Here is an 18,486-nt window from a genome sequence, read left to right on the forward strand (position 1 = left end):
TGATTTAAGTAAATGTCCACCAATAGGTCAACGGTCAACCTACGGCCGTATTACAATGCAAAATCACAGGTTCGATTCCCTCTATAGACAACCTAAGACAGCTTATTGCGTAACTTTGATCAAATAAAGCAGCAGCAACTTTAACAAATAACATATGTTCACAGTGAGTGAGATGCGATTACTTATCTCCCTTGTTTTTGCATTTTAGTGAGGTTACATTTACTTGAAATTACTAAATGATCCATAACACTCCGTTTGACACACGTACCAGAAGGTCACGTTTCAACTGTTCCAATTGTCAATAGTTCTTACTTGCATTACGATGATCACAAGCGAGGACAACATATGCATTACGCAACTTGATTTTGACTCGAGATTGGTGAGACGGTTACCAGATGTTGATTTCGCTGTTCCTCCTATTGGTTGATGATATTAAATAATTTTTATAGAACAAAAATCAGTTAGAAAAAGTAAAAAAAATAAATTAATAGAATAATATAAAAATATAGTGACCGATATTTAATTTTATAGGATTTTATCGTTTTGCTAAAGAAAATAAATTAAATTTGTGTTTTGTTGAAAGGGAAAGGAAGCAATGAAGAAAACAGCACCAATAAAGACGAAGCTTGTTGTTTTTATGACTAGTGATTCGTTGTCCATTGGTGCAAGTTTCCCATAGCCAATCAAGAAGAGACCACTGTGCTTTTATCCAATGTAAGTTCGCAATTTATCTTCGATTTTGTCTATAGCATGCTTTAAAAGCACGTGTTAGAAGATTTTTCTTCTAAATTAAGATTTTATATCTAAAGTAAGCGAGGTCAGCAAACGAACGGGTTACAAGTTACTACTAGGCCTAACCATCAATGCGAAACAAAGCGATGTAGGGCATGTTGACATAGTTGACCTCGAACGTCAGAAAATAGTAGTACAAATACTAGTAACCTGCCAGCTCACGTTTATTCAAATATTCACAGTACTTGCTAATTTCAGCTATTATTAATTAATATTAAATTATTTATATATCTGCCTAATCAGTGTAATTGGTGAGGGTGATAACGGTCACCTCACTTGTGTTTTTAAATTTTTAATGGCCATTGGCCTTTTTTAACTCTATTTAAATTTTAATCCGAAAATTGGACTTTTCTGTTTGAGGATGATTCCTTTTTACATATTTTACTTTTTACTAGCTGTTTGAGGCAGGTAAAGCTACTTTGTGCCCATAAACACTAAACAACCAACCAAATCCTAATAATCGATGATTACATCTTAGTTGCAGGTCTCGTTGAAATTCAGTTACACTTAATTATTGCTAGTTGTACACATTTCTGAGTGAGTCAGGCTTATAAATTAGGTATAACTAACAATAGTTAAGGTTTAAACCTGAAAAGTAAATCTGAAAATATGTTATGTTATTGTACCTGTTACATATAAAGCTGGTAGCAGCACAAGCCAGCAAACATTAGAATGTCATGGTTAAATAGAGGCACAATATGTAGGATTGTGAATAGTAACATGTGACAAAGGTCAGATGTACAGAACTTTTACATAGAAGAATTACAAAAATTAATCAACCATTTGAGGTCTCAAAGTAAATTGAATAACATAGATGTAATCTTTTTTACTATAGGCTGACATACATTGGAAATACGATTTTTATTATTCTTGTTCAATAATTTTGTTGTTCAAAAAATTGTTCATTAAGTTATATCCAGGATAATACATTGTGTGATGTTTTAATGAAATATAATGTGAAACATGAAATAATTACAGGTGAGGAAATATTTTATGATATTCTACATAGTAAGTAATGATAAAATAAATGTATTTAAGGGCATTCTATATATTGAAGTATCTAACAGTATGCTTGTACACATATTTAATGGGTTTGTAATTGATGTTTATTAATATTCAAATAATTCATTAATGTAGTAGGAACATCATTGCCTAATTATTATATTAAAACTCATCTATCCAAGCTTTGAAAGCTTTCAAAACTACAGTTCATAATATCTTTGACAAATTGTTCTACCCATTGAAGATTGAAAAAACAATTTGTCTGAGTAAAGGGCAAAACTTGTTTTTCAGAGTTTGTAAACAGTACTTGTGCCATTACAAAGTAGCAACTTAAATATAGAAGGAGATAAATGGTTTGAAAAGGCAATGATATATCTAGAGAGGAGCCCCAAAACCTGACATTGTGAGCAGAATGTTGGAGAAAATGAGGTGATTTACTACAAATAATGTTAAAACTTGTTAGGGATTCAGATAATCCTCTCATGGTGTTCAAAGGTTTGTTTCAGTGATGGTGAATGCTTCACTTGTGAAGAAAAGAGCTAACAAAGTCCTAGAATTTATGAAAATTTGGTATTTAAGATTGAAAAGGCTATTGTAATATTATTTTTCTCAGTACTGGTACTACAGTGGTAAGGTTTTTATTCAAAATGTGGACAGTTGGTCACTTTGCTGCAAAAGAATATACAAAGACAAACTAGTAGAATAAATGTCGGCTGAAGAATTAGAAACCATTTCTAAAGGCAATGGAGGGAATAAGCTGGAACTGATTTAATTGATATTTAAAATAATTAGAGGCTGGGTTAATTTTTGCTTTTAGATTATCTATTTGATGGAATGAAAAGCTTAGAAATACAGACTTTCAATATTATTGATTAGGAATAATAAATTTAAACTGAAATTACAGATTTAAAACAATTCTGGGGTAAATTTGTTTTTAGATTAATAAACTGGGTGACTTGCCTGATGAACTGATGTGTACTATCAGTTGTGCAAAATCACATAAAACATTGTTGAATAGGTATGTGTGTGTGTGGAGGAAAACAATTCGCTGTTCATATTTCTAATAACCAAAGAAACTGAATTTTTTATCTTTCAATTGTATGTATGACCTTTACAGTGCTTACATAACTAAAATACATTTAAATATTTCACAAGTTTCCTGATCATTACCTTTCTTTTTGTTCCTTGACCAAGTGGCTGTACTCTCTCAAAACATTTTAAACATGAAATCTGGGTGAAAGGAAATAAAGTCACAGGAAAAAGAAAGACATTTTATTTAAATATTATAATTAAAGTAATAAAACAAAAACATTGTAAACCGGTTATTAACTGACAATACACGAGTTCTACATGTTGCCAGCATAAATTATGTGTGATGGCATCACACATACACTAGTATGCAAAAAGTGGAACATTTTGAAAAACATTTTTAATAACAAGTAATGGTTTGTTTGAGTAATATTGAAGCTATTTTATCACCATAACATAAACAATATTATGTTCTTTTTTTAAAATACATTATTAGTTAGGAGACATTTACAAGTTTTAAGTATGTAAAAAGAATGGAACAGAAATCAAATATAACTATAATCATGTTTTCATGAAATTTACCTTTTTTTTTTTTTTAAGTATACTTGTGACTTTTTTTTCTCGATTCAAATTCTGATAACACATGTAAAATACATGATTTCAGTGAATTAATTTTTTTTTGTATATAATTATGAAAATAGTTGTAGTTATTACAATACTTAGACTGACAGTTCTGACCTTTATTAGGAATACTCCTTTGCCTGACGACTTAAGTGTGTTCTTTTATTTTCTCAGCAGAAAACACAGGAAGATTTAAATGAGAAATGACAATTTGATTATGTTATTGATGTAAATTAAGATTAGTTCTAATGATATTGTGACTGCATTATCAACATTTATCATAAACAGTTTTTTTGTTTGGTTGTTAATAAAATGCCAAATTTATTACTATTGTATTTTGTCATGCTTACTAAAATGTGCTGTTCCATTATATAACTGAATATTATATTCACTAACAGATAAGTTGTTTTTTTTTTTAATAAGGAATAATTACATTTGGACATTGTTGTCTATTTAAACAACAGGGTATTTAATTCATTATAACATTAACTGTATATTGCAGGCTTTGTGTCATGTCAGGAGGTAGTATCACTGCTAAAGTAAAAACACTTCTTTAAATATCAAACTATTATGTTTAATAGTGAGTCACAGCTGATGTAAATATGTATGTGATTATGGCCCCGGACATGGTATCCTTGGCTGACATTTTATTACATTTTCTTGTATATCATTTTATTTCAGTGTAAATTCATGTGTGTCCTGTAGTTAAATATAAAAATTATATATTAAACAACTGTATAAAAAGAATTCTGTTGTTTTTAAACTGTAACTTTTATCTTGTTCATTGGCAAGCTACTTTTATATATAGAGAATTATCACTTGATTTGGGCTTACATACAACCATTTTATTCATTTTTGCACTAAATGTTCTTGCAGTATTTTCTCTTTTTAAAAAAAGAAGGTCCATTTGCTTAGAGAATTAGAGTTCCCATTTTAGATCCTCTGTATTAATACTACACCATGCTTCTTTTATATATAAATGTCTATTTAGTTCTATAGATATGTTTCTAAAAAGATAACAGAAAAGGTGAAACCTAATAGACTTAATAAAATAAAAAAAAGAAATTTAGGGTGAAGACTTGTAACTTTCAGGTTGGGTTCCTTTGTATCATATTTATGTTAGATATTTATATCATATTGAAGGCCCCATGCCTAACTACTGCACTTTAGGTTGAGCCTTTAGCCCATTATCCTAGATAATATATAATTCTAAAGATTAGATGTGGAATGTCATATGTGTATGGTTGGGGTCTGAATGTATCTTGTGATAAACAATGTTGACTTTGTAACTGTTTAGCTTTTACTGCCTACATTTAGATTTCAGTTTACCTGGTCAAAGGGCAAACCTGTTCCAGAAGTATTACACACCTGTTTTTCTACACAGATGCTTTTTGTGTGGATCTTGTCATCACTGATAAATGTATTTCAGAAGCTTACATTTTCCTATACTGAAAACATGTTTCCAATAACACTTAACTCCTTTACACTATCTCTCCTTTCCTCCCCATTATAGCTGGTGTTCAGGTCTGATAATCTTGGAAGTCTCAAGAAAGTGAGTAAGAAAGAATAACAGGGACATCATATATTGATTGATTATAGAGGGTGCATTGACATCAGTGGAGAGAGTTACAAGCTTAAAATTACTAAGGGCAATATACTAGGGTATAAAGACTACAGCAAATGAGGTAGAATTTATACAGTTCTTTAGAGGGAGAAAGAAGAAAACCTTTCATTAGGTTAAGCTAAAGCGTGAGGGGCAGTAAATAATACTAGAAGTACGTTTTCAGTACAGGAAAATGTATACTTATAAACCCATTGATTTTGAATTAGTACATTTTGTGGTATACCATGCTAACTTTCTAGATTGTATTTGCATTATTACAAGTGTTATAAGGTAAAATCATTGTTGTAGATAGTTCTACTCACATTCCTTATTTAATGTTTTTATTTATAAGGCATCAGATGGCTAGTAATGTGATTTGAAATGGAAATTATTAGTCATTAAGACTATATTAATATAATGGTATAACAAATTCATGCCTGATTTGTCACTTTAAAGTGAATCAGAGAATTACAATTTTTCAAAGATGATTGAATGTCTCATCTGTTTGTGGAGAGCTATCAGACAAATGGAAGTCAACCACATTATTTTTAGCACATTGTCAAATTGCTTCCAAGCCAATAGTACAGTCGCTTGGATACCTGGCAAGGTAGAACATTCACAACACCAGTAGATGCACTATGAATATACTAGTTCACTGCAATTTTGAGTACCAGCCACAAGAGTGAATCGGATAATTGTAGCTATGCTTGAAATCCATGTCACTGTGCACATGTCTTGAAATGGATTTAATATAGCTATATTAAATGCCAGACTCCCATTGAAGAGCATTTCATTTATAGTAAGTCACAAAGTAGCTTATATGAAATGGATTACTATTGTAGAGCCATATTATTCTTGTAGATAAGTTACTCTTCAGGAGATATACTCCTTTGGAGAGAACCAGGATCAAATCTGTTGTAAATTATTAGGATTAAAATATGGACATGGACAGAATTAATTGTTTGTAGGGATGCTGAACTCTACAGTGTATCCATTAATGAATGCCACGTGCTGTAGGGACCATATTCTATAATCCTTTGGACTGTTAAATATAGTATATCTTGTACAAGCATGTGTGACTTCAATCTCAGATATATATGGGGTGAATTTTCAATACATATTGCATCCCATCAACCAACTGTAGGTGCTAAAGAAAGCTTGGGGAGAGATTTTTGAAACATATAGTCAAGGATGTTTCAATACTTTGTCAACACACTGGGTTTAATCATGCAGCTTTAGTGGTAAGTTAGATATGCTTTTTAAGTTTGTAAAGATGTTAGAGCAATCTCTACAAAATACAAAGTTATAAATATAGAATGAGTGTCCAGTCATTTTAGAACACATACTGATTCAATACTTCTTTTAACATCTTTCTTTTCCAGAATGTTGGTACGTAGTGGAGGAATTTAGATGTTTTCAACAATAATGTTAGAGAAAGCGGAGTTAACTCTCCAGATAATTTAAACTTTTTTATTGCAGTTACATTTTGCCATTGGAGTTTCTTTGGGGCTTGTATAAAAACTTGTTACTAATGGTAATTAATGTATCTTTTCATAGTGTTTCTATAATAATCTGACAAATAAAGATTACTTTTTCTAAACTGCTTGTTAAGTAAAAAAAAAATCAAACTCTTAGTGTATTTACTACAAGTTTTGTTACACATGTGTATAATGTTTATAACTCTCCTCTACCTTTTTTGTTTTGTAGTATCTTCATCTGAAGCTTAAATTTGTTACATATGCACATGGAACAGTTCCAAGTGGCAGCATCTGGAGCAAGTGGAGGAGTGTCTGGAAATGGAAGTAATTCCGAACAACAGGTGGCTGTTATGCAAAACCTTCAAGCTGCAGGAGCAGTTCAGGTTACTTCACAGCCACAGGTAAACTCTTTGGACAACGCTAACATAGTAATACTAAGTTGTTAAAGAATGTGTCAAAAATAAACAGTGGGTAAAATTTTAGCTTATGTTAGTTTTAGGACAATCAAGAAAAAAAACTATATATATGCTTGTAAAGTATTAACAGAACTGTACATTGAAAAACAAATCACACACAGCTTTAAGCCAAACATCCTAATTGGTTGGAAGGAAAGCTATGAATCCTATGTAAAATGGTAAAAAGGCTAATAGTGTATATGTTTTTAATAAATAAAAGTATTCAAAGTCCAAAACCTAAAGCATGTATACAGGTTTTAATCTGTGATTTATAGGTGATTCAGGTATCACAAGCTGCAGGAAGCCAACCACATCTCATTACAACTGGTCAGCAGATAATGGTTCAAGCTCTCCCTCAGGGCCAAACAATCCAGATACAGGGTCAAACTGGCCAACAACTGCAACAGGTATGAAACTATTACTGTTAATGTGCTTATTTATTTATTTCTCTGTCATTATCACCTATATATATACATTATCCATCTAACCATTCATAAGTTGTTGATACTATGTTTACAACATTTGTCTGTTAAATTATGGCTTGGCATGACTTGCAGTCTGAGGGTTGTGGGTTTGAATCCCTATGACAACAAATATGCTCACCTTTTCATTGGTAGAAGAACAGCCCAAGACTGGGGTGGGTGGTGATGGCAAGCTGTCTTTCATTATTGAATCATGGATGGCTAGTGCAGGTAGTCTTTGTATAGCTCTGTATGAAATTAAAACCAAACCACTTCCTCACTCATAATTGCCCATTGTAGATTTTCTTTATGCCCTTATATGCACCACATACACTTAATATACTGCACAGCCATAATGTAAATTTATAGCATCAAGCTTCTTGTTGTACTAAGATATAAACAAGGAGGTCAAACATGTATACTCCTCCTGATACATCCTGCCCTTCAAAATATTTTAATAATTCTCTCTGACATTTGTTGTTGGATTTTTTATAACCACTATAAAGAAACCTGACAATGACCCATACCAGCCATTTTTAAATATATAAGAAAGAATAGATTGTTCATAAAAAAATAATATGGTTTGTTTGTTAAGGTGCTTGTTCAGAAAGTATTTGGCTTTAATTACATTTTTTACTGTAGTGGTGTTCATCTTGACAGGCTGATGAAATTTTTTAGCCCATTAATGTGCTTCATTTGTTGATGACAAAAGGACTGATTCCAGTCCTGAGTACTGAGTGGTTTGTTTTTGATGCATGTTTTTTATATTGCTATAAAAGTAACTCAAATGAAAAAATTAAAAGTTTAATAGATTAGATAAGAAGAATAAGAAAGTACTTCCAATATTTTGTACCTTAACATGTGTTCATTGTGTAGTATGACTGAAACTATCATTTCACAAAGCTGTTTGGCTGTGATGAATGGCTTTCGATGTATCTCAGAATGGCTGGTATGGGTATTAACACGTTTACTAATAAAACAGAGCCAATCCTTTCAGTCTTCCTAGGTAAGCTTTAGGTAGAAACGTTGGTTTTTGTTTTATTAGTAAAAGTGTTAATACTCATACCAGCTGTTCTGAGTTACATTTTTATTTCAAATGGGTCTCTTGTCATCAAGAAATGGCTTTCAATGTCCTATGTCAGGATATAAGTGCAACTGTAATACAATAAGAATTGAAAAGATTTGACTCCAAGATTAAAGGATGTGTAATTGTCTGTTCCAATATACAGTCATTGTAGAAAGAAGGAAAAATAGTTTTGATTTATTTCTAATTTGTAAATCCTTCATTCTGCAGTACAGTACATACAAGATGAAAAAATATTTTTATTCTTAATATGAAAATCAACTTATGCATAGACCAGTCCATATGAGTCACACCGACTTGATAAATTCTAGACAAAATCTTTAGTGAAAATACATCACTACAAAATCTGATTATTTATGTAAAACAGACTTGTAATATTTACCAAAAGCAAACCAAATATCATTAATGATATACCAAGTACATTCAGGGATATAGTATATATATGATATCTTTCGGGTTTTGAGTACTTTTTACTTCATCTCTGATGAAAAACAAAATACGTACTCATAGAATTAATACCTTCTTTTCTAAGAAGAGACGAATACATGGTGACAACATTTAAAATAAACAAAATTTAGTTTTCTGTTAAACTAAATTTGCAAATAGATCAGTTGCATCAAAGGTACCTTTTGCTATGTTTTATAATCATTGAAGAGTGTGTGATGTTCAGAAATTCAGTTTAAATGATGGATGCTAAACTTACTCTCTTCTTTAGGTTTAGCATCATAGTTTAGTGTGTGCTTTAAAACACTACCTGTAAGCTGACTATGGTGAAGTGAGTGTTAAACGTATCCATCTCCAATCTTATATGACATATTAGTAATTAAAGATTGCATTTTAAAGTTATTAGTTTATCTTTAGGAATGTGTCAGAAGATCTATAAACTTTATAAAATATTTCACTATAAACCTCAAATGAGTTTATACTGTATGTAATTAGTAAATTCTTCAACATTCTTGCTACTGACATGAATTACAATGTTTTACCACATTTTTATATATAGTGCACAACTCTGTAAGTGAATTTACAAAAGAATAATGTTAAACTTGCATATGTGAGAAGATATGTGAGAGAAAATATCAAATAAAATTAGTTGAACCATCCAAATGAGCAGAAGATGAATTAAAGATATCCAGCAATCATATTTAGCTTGGCTTCCATATTTTTATGGTTTTGCAGAAGAAGATTTTGGTTTGTAGGTGGAGAAAAAATTATGTTTGAAGTTTTTTAAGCAGCAAAAAAGCATCTATTATTTTATTCTAGAAGACATTTTTAAAACTATATACAAAAGATGCTTATCTTGAAATATATGCTTCCTGTTGTAACAGTTAGACATTGTAAAGTATTTCATTTTTATGATTTGAACATGCAATATTTTCTAGCCATCTTTAACAAAATTTGGGAAATTTTAAAAGAAAATTTAAATACTTTTTAAGAATGTTATGGATGATATTAAACTTCAATGTAACATTTTTATGCCAAAGACTAGGTAAAAATATAATTACTTACTGAAAGAAGTTCAAGAATTATGCTTATAAATCTGACTTTTTTGACAAATCAACCAATCATCACAAAGATGAAACTAATCAGGATATACTTTATTTACTGCTTGTTATTTCTTTATAACAATTTGAAATAGAGACTTATTGGGTACACCATATCACATATGTTCATGATAATGCTTATCAATTTAAAATATATATCACAGTTTGAATTATATGAATTAACTTGTGTGAAATTATTATAATTTGTTCTTGGTATATTTTTCGAAGAATCCTATCTGTAGTTCTTATTTGTATCTCAGTTATATAATTTTCATGCTAAGTTCAACCATGCCTTTCACACTGTACATTCTTCTAGCCAAGCATTTGGTTTCTTCATACCTTCAAGCCATTCTTATGTCACTGATGCTTCATCAAAATTTTTATTCTTTGAAGCTTTGGACAGGAAATTATTTGCATCTGAAAACATTTTTCTCTTCATATATTAGCTTTAAGTAAGTTCATTCTTATTACATGGAAACATTTTCTGTTCACTAATTTTCTTCTCCTTTCTTGTAATTTTTTCTCTCATTAAACTACTTTTATTTCTTTTCTTGTCTTTTAATTGTTTTTGCTATTCATCCTTAAGCTTCTCTTTAAATACATTTGAAATGCTTCTAGTCCTGCAATGAGCAATTCTTTTGTTAATAGAATCTCATAATTTTCCAACATTTATTATAATAACTGAATCTTTTATAATATGAGGTCTATTAATAGATTTATCTGAAAGAAGAATTATATCACATTTTTATTATTTTCTTAGAGACTTCTTTTAACTTCAGCATTACCTTGTGAAAAACAAATATTTGGTTTTACTAGTTTCAGTGGAATGTTGTACTGTGGAAATCTTGCAACTTTTTGATTTAGTAATAGTTTGTTTCAGTAGAAATAGACTCTCTAGTACACTGTCTGCCTACCATGATTTCTTTCCTTCTCTGTTCTTTCACTCTCCTGGTATATTCTCCATTAATCAGAAACAAGGCTACTTAATCCAGCTGCACTACTTGTAGCATTCTTTTGTATTACTATTATTCTATGTATCCTTTTTTCAACAGGTCAAGTCCTTAAAAAGTCTATTATGAATTGGTAATTTATTTGTCAAATATGAGAACTGCAAGAAGAAACTTTCTTATATTTCATTAATGGCATTTTTTATCTTTCTAAATACAGTTGTTTCAGGGTATTTCTTGTTAAATTTAAGTTCCTGTATGATATCCTACCTACTCTCACAAAATAACTTTTCTTCATTGGTACTGCCCTTTATCAGTGCAAATTTTCAATGCTTATCATGAGTCTTCCACTTCCTGCTTCTGTATATTCACATATAAATGATTATGCAGCAGCTCTCCATCAATAGGAATGTGACATAAACTCTATTGTAATCGGTTCCCTCTCCATATTTGCATTAATTAATCACTCCTTCATTGGAAATGGAACTATACAGATGCACTTGTATATGCTCCCAAATGTGTTGATGTTTTCCATTAGAGAATGTACTCAATTTTTCTTCACCATGTTTTTATTAGTTCTTTATTTACAGGGACATCTTTGCTAGTGTATTGTATATCTCACTCTGTGGTGAATGGTGCCTGACAAAGTATACTTTTTTTTAAAAATCAATTCAATTACATTATAGTTTTCCATACTGTGGACCTGATGTACATTTCTAAATGCTGCCAGGTGTTGGTTGTGTGTCTCCAAACAATTGCCATCTACATGGAAACAGTAAGTCGCAGGGTTATGTTTTGCACACCTTAGAGGTGAAGTGTACTGTAGGACTGTCAGTAGTCCTCTCTAGTGGTCTTTTACATCATAAATATATTTGTTTAAAATCATATATTTATGAACACACATGAGTAAAGCAGACAGGGATTGCTGCTCATCTTTGATATAATGTTGAGACATTTCTTATATACAGATCTGATGTACCTTTCCATATGCTGCTGGGTGTGTTAATTGATTGACTCCATAAACATGGTAGCTCTACTTTTCAGAATAGGGTATCGTGGTAATCTGTTGACTGTCTCTGGTGATGTGGTCTTCTGGACTCTCCAGCACATTTTTTTCTCCTTTGTTCTTGTCAAATATGAGAGTCTTTGCCACTTACTAGTTCCTAGCTGCTGAAATAGTGAATCATGTGTGTCTATCCTCCTGAGTAATGAGTCATATTCTTAATGCAAACATTCAATGTATACTTTTACTTCCATTTTGCATCAAAGGAAAAGATTTTAAATTTGATAAAAAAATTAGTAAAATTAATATTTTTGTGTTAAGCTTTTGAAACATTCTGAGAAATTACCAAAGAGTAACTCAAGCCCTTACAAGAACAATAACTCTGCTTTCATAACATTTTTGCATGTTTTCAATTTTCTGAAAATTCATACATTAGTGTCTATAACATTAATTTTCAATTTACTTTAGTAATTGTAACCCTATTCCCATAAAAAAAACCAAAACAACCCTTAAGCCCTGAAATCATCATTTAATAGGTCACTATACTTTTGTTGATAAGGAAGCCAACACTGTACACAATATTTCAAGTGAATCTTAACTAGTAATTCATGTAATGATGATTACATCTTTTAAGTTGTGACCATTATGTATATAATTACCTGTTACAATAATATCAACTATTCCATGTGTGAAAGCAGTGTTCAATCTTCAAGTTCTGTACGAATAACACTGCACAACAGTTGTTTTGAAAAGTTTTGCTTCCTAAAACGTTTTTGCTGATTGTGACAGGTACCTGGTGGGTATGCACAAATATAGTTTTGGTTTTGCTTCATCATGTAGGAACTCTGAAAAATAGACAGTTAACTGTTTACCGGCAATAATGTACAGTTACAACAGAAAGTGTTCTTACCCCTGCGTCGTGAGTAGTTTTTCCTCATAATTTAAAAAGTATCATGATTAGGATAATGAAAGTATAGTATATTATGAATATTATGCTAATACACATCTACATAAATTTTTATGTAAATTAAATGACATATAAACTGTTTATGAACAAATAACCAAACATAGGAGGGGCAGAAAATGTTCATGCGTCTACTTTAATGGTTAGTTGTGAAGCCTTTCAGGTGAATTACTTGGCGCAATCTCTCCTCATAGTCTAACATGATCGTTTGACAGTATTTGACTGGTATTGAAGAGCTGAAGGAACCCATAGCATGATTGAACCACCTCCGTGTTTAACTGTAGGGACGGTGTTCTTTGGAAGATTTTGTTTCCCCTTCTTACGGAAAATATAGTGAACCTAATTGTGACCGAAAAGCTCGAATTTAGTCTTGTCTGACCAAAGAATACTCTTCAATAGGTAAAGGGCTTATATACATGCTTTCTTACATACCTCAATTGTGCTTCTAAATGAGCAGACTTTAAATATGGAGTTCTACGAGGACAGCATGCTTTGAACCCAGAAGAGCGTAACATGCTCATAACTGTAGAGGTGCTTACTTCAATCCCAGTTTCCCTGACCACTTTCTGTATATCATTACGTGTTAAACAAGGGTTCCTACTAACTTCTCTGAGAACCTTTCTCTTGGCTCTCTCTGGAATTTTGGTGGGGCGTCCGGAACGAGGGAGGTTATCAGTTGATCCTGTTAGCTTAAACTTGACAATTATGCTTTGAACAGTATATTTCGGCACATTAAGTTGTAGCAATGATACTTGAGTATGTGTGGCATTCTGGTCTCACTGGATTGTGAGTAGGGAGTAGAAAAGGAGTTATAAACATGGCACCCCAAGGAGCCATAATAACCTGCTTCTGCACCCATATTATGCCTGGGTGATCTAGGTATCCAGAGTCCAACCACCAAGTCTTGCTAGCTCCAGAACTGTGGGAGGGATTCACAAACAAGAAAACACGTAATTAATGTAGGATTAGTCACTAAAAAAACATTTATTTGTGTTTTTGTTAGCAGGACCTTAGAAAAATATTTTTATGAAAGGATAATAACAGTGGAATCTATTTTCTTAAGAAGTCATTTTTTATTCATTTTATAGATTATTGCACATATCAGAAATGCCTATGTCAGCACATCATTCTGTGTGGTTCCAGTGTCCGATGTCTTATTGTTCAGTTAACACCCAGTCTTCAAGTTAGTGAGACTGAATTCAGGGATTTTTTGAGATGCAGAAGGGTGTCACAGTCTCTAGTGTTTAAATTAGATTCAAAATTATGTACTCAAAAAGAGGGTTTACACTGTAAAACTCAACAAATTTACTTTTTTTTTTTTACTGTCAAAAGAACTGACTTTTCAGTAGTGTTTAGTCATTAAGAATCATAGTTTAGGGAGCTGGCTAGACTGTGTTTCTTTTTCACAAGATAGCAGGAGAATTCATGTTCAGATAAGTTCCACATAAAACCACCTTACACCATCAGTTAATATTTGTTAAGCCTTACTTGCTTACCTCTGTTGACAGAGCTCACAAAAACTGTTCTGAGTGGCATTTTAAATTGGAATAAGAGTTTTACTGCATCAATGCCTGGAAATTAGTGTGAATTCAGCTGCATTGGTGGACAATTCATATTACAGGTATTGCAAGGAACTCAAATCTTTACTGATAATAATATATAAAAAAATAGAGTGCTGGAAATTATGCCTCCTTGACTTTGCAAAGTGGGCATTAGAAAGCTTGTTTTATGTGCAGTTAAGAGACACAATCATAAATATACATAATTCCTATTTTTTTGCAGGTTGAACATTGATACATATTCTGTATTTTAGAGTGAGTTTAATTTCGTCTAACATAAATTTGTTATGATAGTTGTGTTTAATTTGAAGAGAACTACATTTTTATATGAATTTCCATGCTTGAAAGTGTTGTGAGAGTAGCCTTACAACTCTTTAGAGTGTAGTGTGTCTATGATATATACATTATATATGTTAAATGTAGAAATGCAAGCTCATAGGTGGGTAAATTCCAGATTCAAAGTCAACCTAGCCACCAGTCAACTCAGCCACTATCTCAGGTACAGTGCTGGGAGTCATGCAGATACTGTAGTGGCTCCCTCTTACATTTATTTTTATGAGTAGAAAATTAAAGCTTATTTTAAATTGTATGTATTGTAGTCAAAAATATTTTGGTTATAATATTTATTATAGTAGCTGTAAGGTTTATTACATTTTTTAGCTGTTAGTATGTGTGATATGCATATATACTTTTTTTCCCATCATCTACTGCTGTTATTAGTCATTAATACATTAGTATAATGTAGGACGTTTAGATAAATAGCTACATTTATTTACTACATTGCTGAAGAAATCATAAAAATATCTGCCAGTTATTTGCAAAGTACTTTGTCAAAAGAAAAACAGTAAATTTTGAATTTTCTTTGTTTCTCATCAGAGAAGTGTTTGTTTTTTTTCCCATCTTTAAAAGGCTGGTTAAAATTTCTGTCCATTTCTGCTTTCTTTATGATCTTTTTAAATTTATGATTTTTTAAAATAAAAGATAACTGATAGGAAGTTTCAGTATGAGTGTGGAGTGAAAAACTGTGTTTTTTAATCTTAAATATTGTGTATATATGTTTGTTGAAAATATGTGTTTGAATGCCCATTAATATCTTTTTCTGTATTTGTATGTTAATAAATTATGCATTATATGAATAAACATATGTCCCCACCCCTGTTGTGGTCAGTGAAAGTTTTACAGACATTAAAATATGGCATTTGATTGCCTATGTTAGACAAAGTGTAGATAGACCATTGTGTAGGTCTGAGCTAAAAACAACAGACAAACAACATGTGTATATTTTTTTGTAAACAATTAAAGAATGTCAAACCAAAATATTTTTCTTTCCTAATATTTAGTGTGCTTTTCATCATATGATGAAATATATATGATTTCTCATTTTTCTCTTAAAGAAATAAAAGAAAAACTAGTGGTGTAAATCTCAAAGAAAAACCAAAACAAAACACAATTCCAACTTGTATAATGTAGGTAATTTGGTTCTTGATTTTACCAAATTATTTCTCTTATGGAATAAAATAGAATGTAATTTTTTTTGTATTAATAACGCTTGGGCTGAGCACACTTAAGTAACTAGCATTCCCAGTTGTGGAACTAAGTTCCCATGGTTCATTTTGTTACCACAAAACAAAAAAGCTCTGCATTTTTAGGATATGAATAAGTTATAAGAGTGAAGGTACAACCCTGCTTTTTTGACAAGAGTTGGCAGATGGCAGTGTTGACTTTCTGTCTTTCATCTGGTCTGCCACTTCAAAATTAGGGGCTTTTAGTAGAGGTTCTTGTCATTTAGCTTTGTGTGAAATCCAAAAAAATGAACAATAATAAGCCTTAACTAAGTAATCCCTATTATTGTTCATTTAGCTTTGTGTGAAATCCAAAAAAATGAACAATAATAAGCCTTAACTAAGTAATCCCTCCAATTACTACTATTCTGAAATAGTTTTAAAATATAATTGTGTGCAAAAATTTGGAAGCATTGATAATTGAAAATAGATTTTTTTTTGTTTTGTAATATTATCATAGGAATAAAACACTTGAAAACTAAATGGTGAGCACTTAACTTTATTCCACATTTATCAAATTTACAGAAACAGAATTGAAATTATAGTTTTAAAATGCCTTTTTTTGCATAATTTTGCATGACATTTGTATTCATAATACACTTTCAATGTATATTTTTATTTTCGTTTTGCATGAAAGGAAAAAGTTTCAAATTTGATAAAAAAAATTAGCAAAATTAATATTTTGGTGACAAGCTTAGAAACAAAATTGACTAATACTCCAGGTAATTATAAGATAGCTTTTTATTTCAATCAACATTTCACTTTTATGGCTTCTTCAGAGGTAGCATGTAAAACTGTTTGATATTAGAATATGTTTTAAATTATAAAATTGCTTTTGATGTTCTATTTCTCGATTATTCTGCAACATTTGAATGTCAACAAATAGTCAAAAGAGTATAATATTAGTGAAATAAATACCACAGTTTTCCATGTAGACAATTTGACTTTAACTAAATGTCAATTATGGGTATTTTTGTTTTTGTTTTTCTGTGCAGATTCATGTTATTCCTATTGGCCAGGTTCAGGGTCAACCTCAGCAGGTAACAAATTCTTATATGTATATATGTATGTGTATAGTGGAAATAGAGAAATGAGGTTGTGATAAAATAATTAAGTTTTGGAGATAAATCATCTTGAAAATTATTTTGTTTTATTTTTATAGTTTCAAACAAGTGCTTTCTTTTGAGTCAGAAACAGGCTTACCATTTAATGATAAACTATTTCAGAATGTTCTGAATGGAGTGTAAAATATACAAGAAAAGGAGAGTGGTTAGGAAAGAAACCAAGCTTTAAACAGTAAAGTTAAGACAATATAATGAAACTAATGAGAAAGTGACAAGCTATTGATTAATATAGTGAAAACAGAAATATGAACTATACATAAAGCAAATAAAGATGGACAATATGAAAAATTAAAATAATCTAGATAGTTTATAAAACCCATCAAATGAAATAAAGAAGAAAAAAATGAAATTTTTAACTGAACCATTCATTAACACCAAAATGAGGTGTACAAACTAATTAAAAATTATTTCTTTGTTGAGTTTGATTCTTTAACTGGTGGATGAAGCAAATATAGATTATTTTGTTATGACAAGAAACCTGCTTGAAGTAAAAGTGTATCTCAAGACAGTATTAAAACTTTTATTAAAATAGAGAACAATGTTTCAACCTTCTTAGATCATCTTTAGGTCGAAACATTGTTCTGTACTGTATTTTAATAAAAGTTTTAATACCCATACCAGCAGCCATCTTGAAATACAAATGCAGAGTATTGTATAGCTTTGTATTCAGTGGATCTTTATTATTTTGTTCTGGAAGGCTGCTCTGTTTGGGTTTTTGGGTGTTATCTCAAACTTTTATTTATGTATGCACTTTTTTGCTTCATGCCCATTGATTTATGAGATTCTTCCCTTTGAATGTTTTTTTCTATTTGTCATGATTCACTTTTTCAATTTCTATTCAATTTTGGATCTTGAAAATTTAGCCCTTTTCTTTGTGAAAGGGGTGTTGAGTTTGTACTTCATGTTACTTTGAGGTTTTATCTCTCATCTTGCTCTGGTATAATAAACACATGTAGATTGAAAACTGGTCATAGATATTTCCAGTCTCATTTTATATCTAGATACATCTTGTTTATATATGGAACTGTGAATCTCATCTACAGAAGCTGTATGTTCAGTTTTCCTTTTTTGGGGGATGAGTTCCATAAATTTCCTGCTCATTCTACATTTTTCCTCTTTTTCCAGCATTGGCCTTTTTTTTCCTATCTGATGTCTTTTGTGGGAACCTTATAGAGTTTCTGTGAACATTCCCCTCTTTCCTTCTCTTGTTGGCCATGTGTTGCCTTTAGCTATGGCCCTACCCACATGGTTCACTTTT

At 31.0% G+C, this 18,486-nt stretch overlaps 1 protein-coding gene across 3 annotated transcripts in view; it reads left to right on the plus strand.

Annotated features, from left to right (window-relative positions):
- Positions 1 to 598: 598 nt before the first annotated feature.
- Positions 599 to 18,486, plus strand: part of LOC143247376 (nuclear transcription factor Y subunit alpha-like) — a 38,096-nt gene continuing 20,208 nt past the window's right edge. Inside the window, exons 1-5 of one of the 3 annotated variants that reach the window (XM_076495368.1) lie at positions 599 to 714; positions 6,755 to 6,926; positions 7,256 to 7,387; positions 14,997 to 15,041; positions 17,100 to 17,144. In XM_076495368.1, coding sequence (XP_076351483.1) covers positions 6,786 to 6,926; positions 7,256 to 7,387; positions 14,997 to 15,041; positions 17,100 to 17,144 — 363 coding nt within the window. In that variant the 5' untranslated portion in view covers positions 599 to 714; positions 6,755 to 6,785. Of the gene's footprint in view, positions 715 to 2,108; positions 2,224 to 6,754; positions 6,927 to 7,255; positions 7,388 to 14,996; positions 15,042 to 17,099; positions 17,145 to 18,486 lie in introns of those variants that run through there. The other 2 variants (XM_076495369.1, XM_076495370.1) reach the window with 2 other exon arrangements.

This window comes from Tachypleus tridentatus, chromosome 3, assembly GCF_004210375.1.
Source record: "Tachypleus tridentatus isolate NWPU-2018 chromosome 3, ASM421037v1, whole genome shotgun sequence".
NCBI lineage: Eukaryota > Metazoa > Arthropoda > Merostomata > Xiphosura > Limulidae > Tachypleus > Tachypleus tridentatus.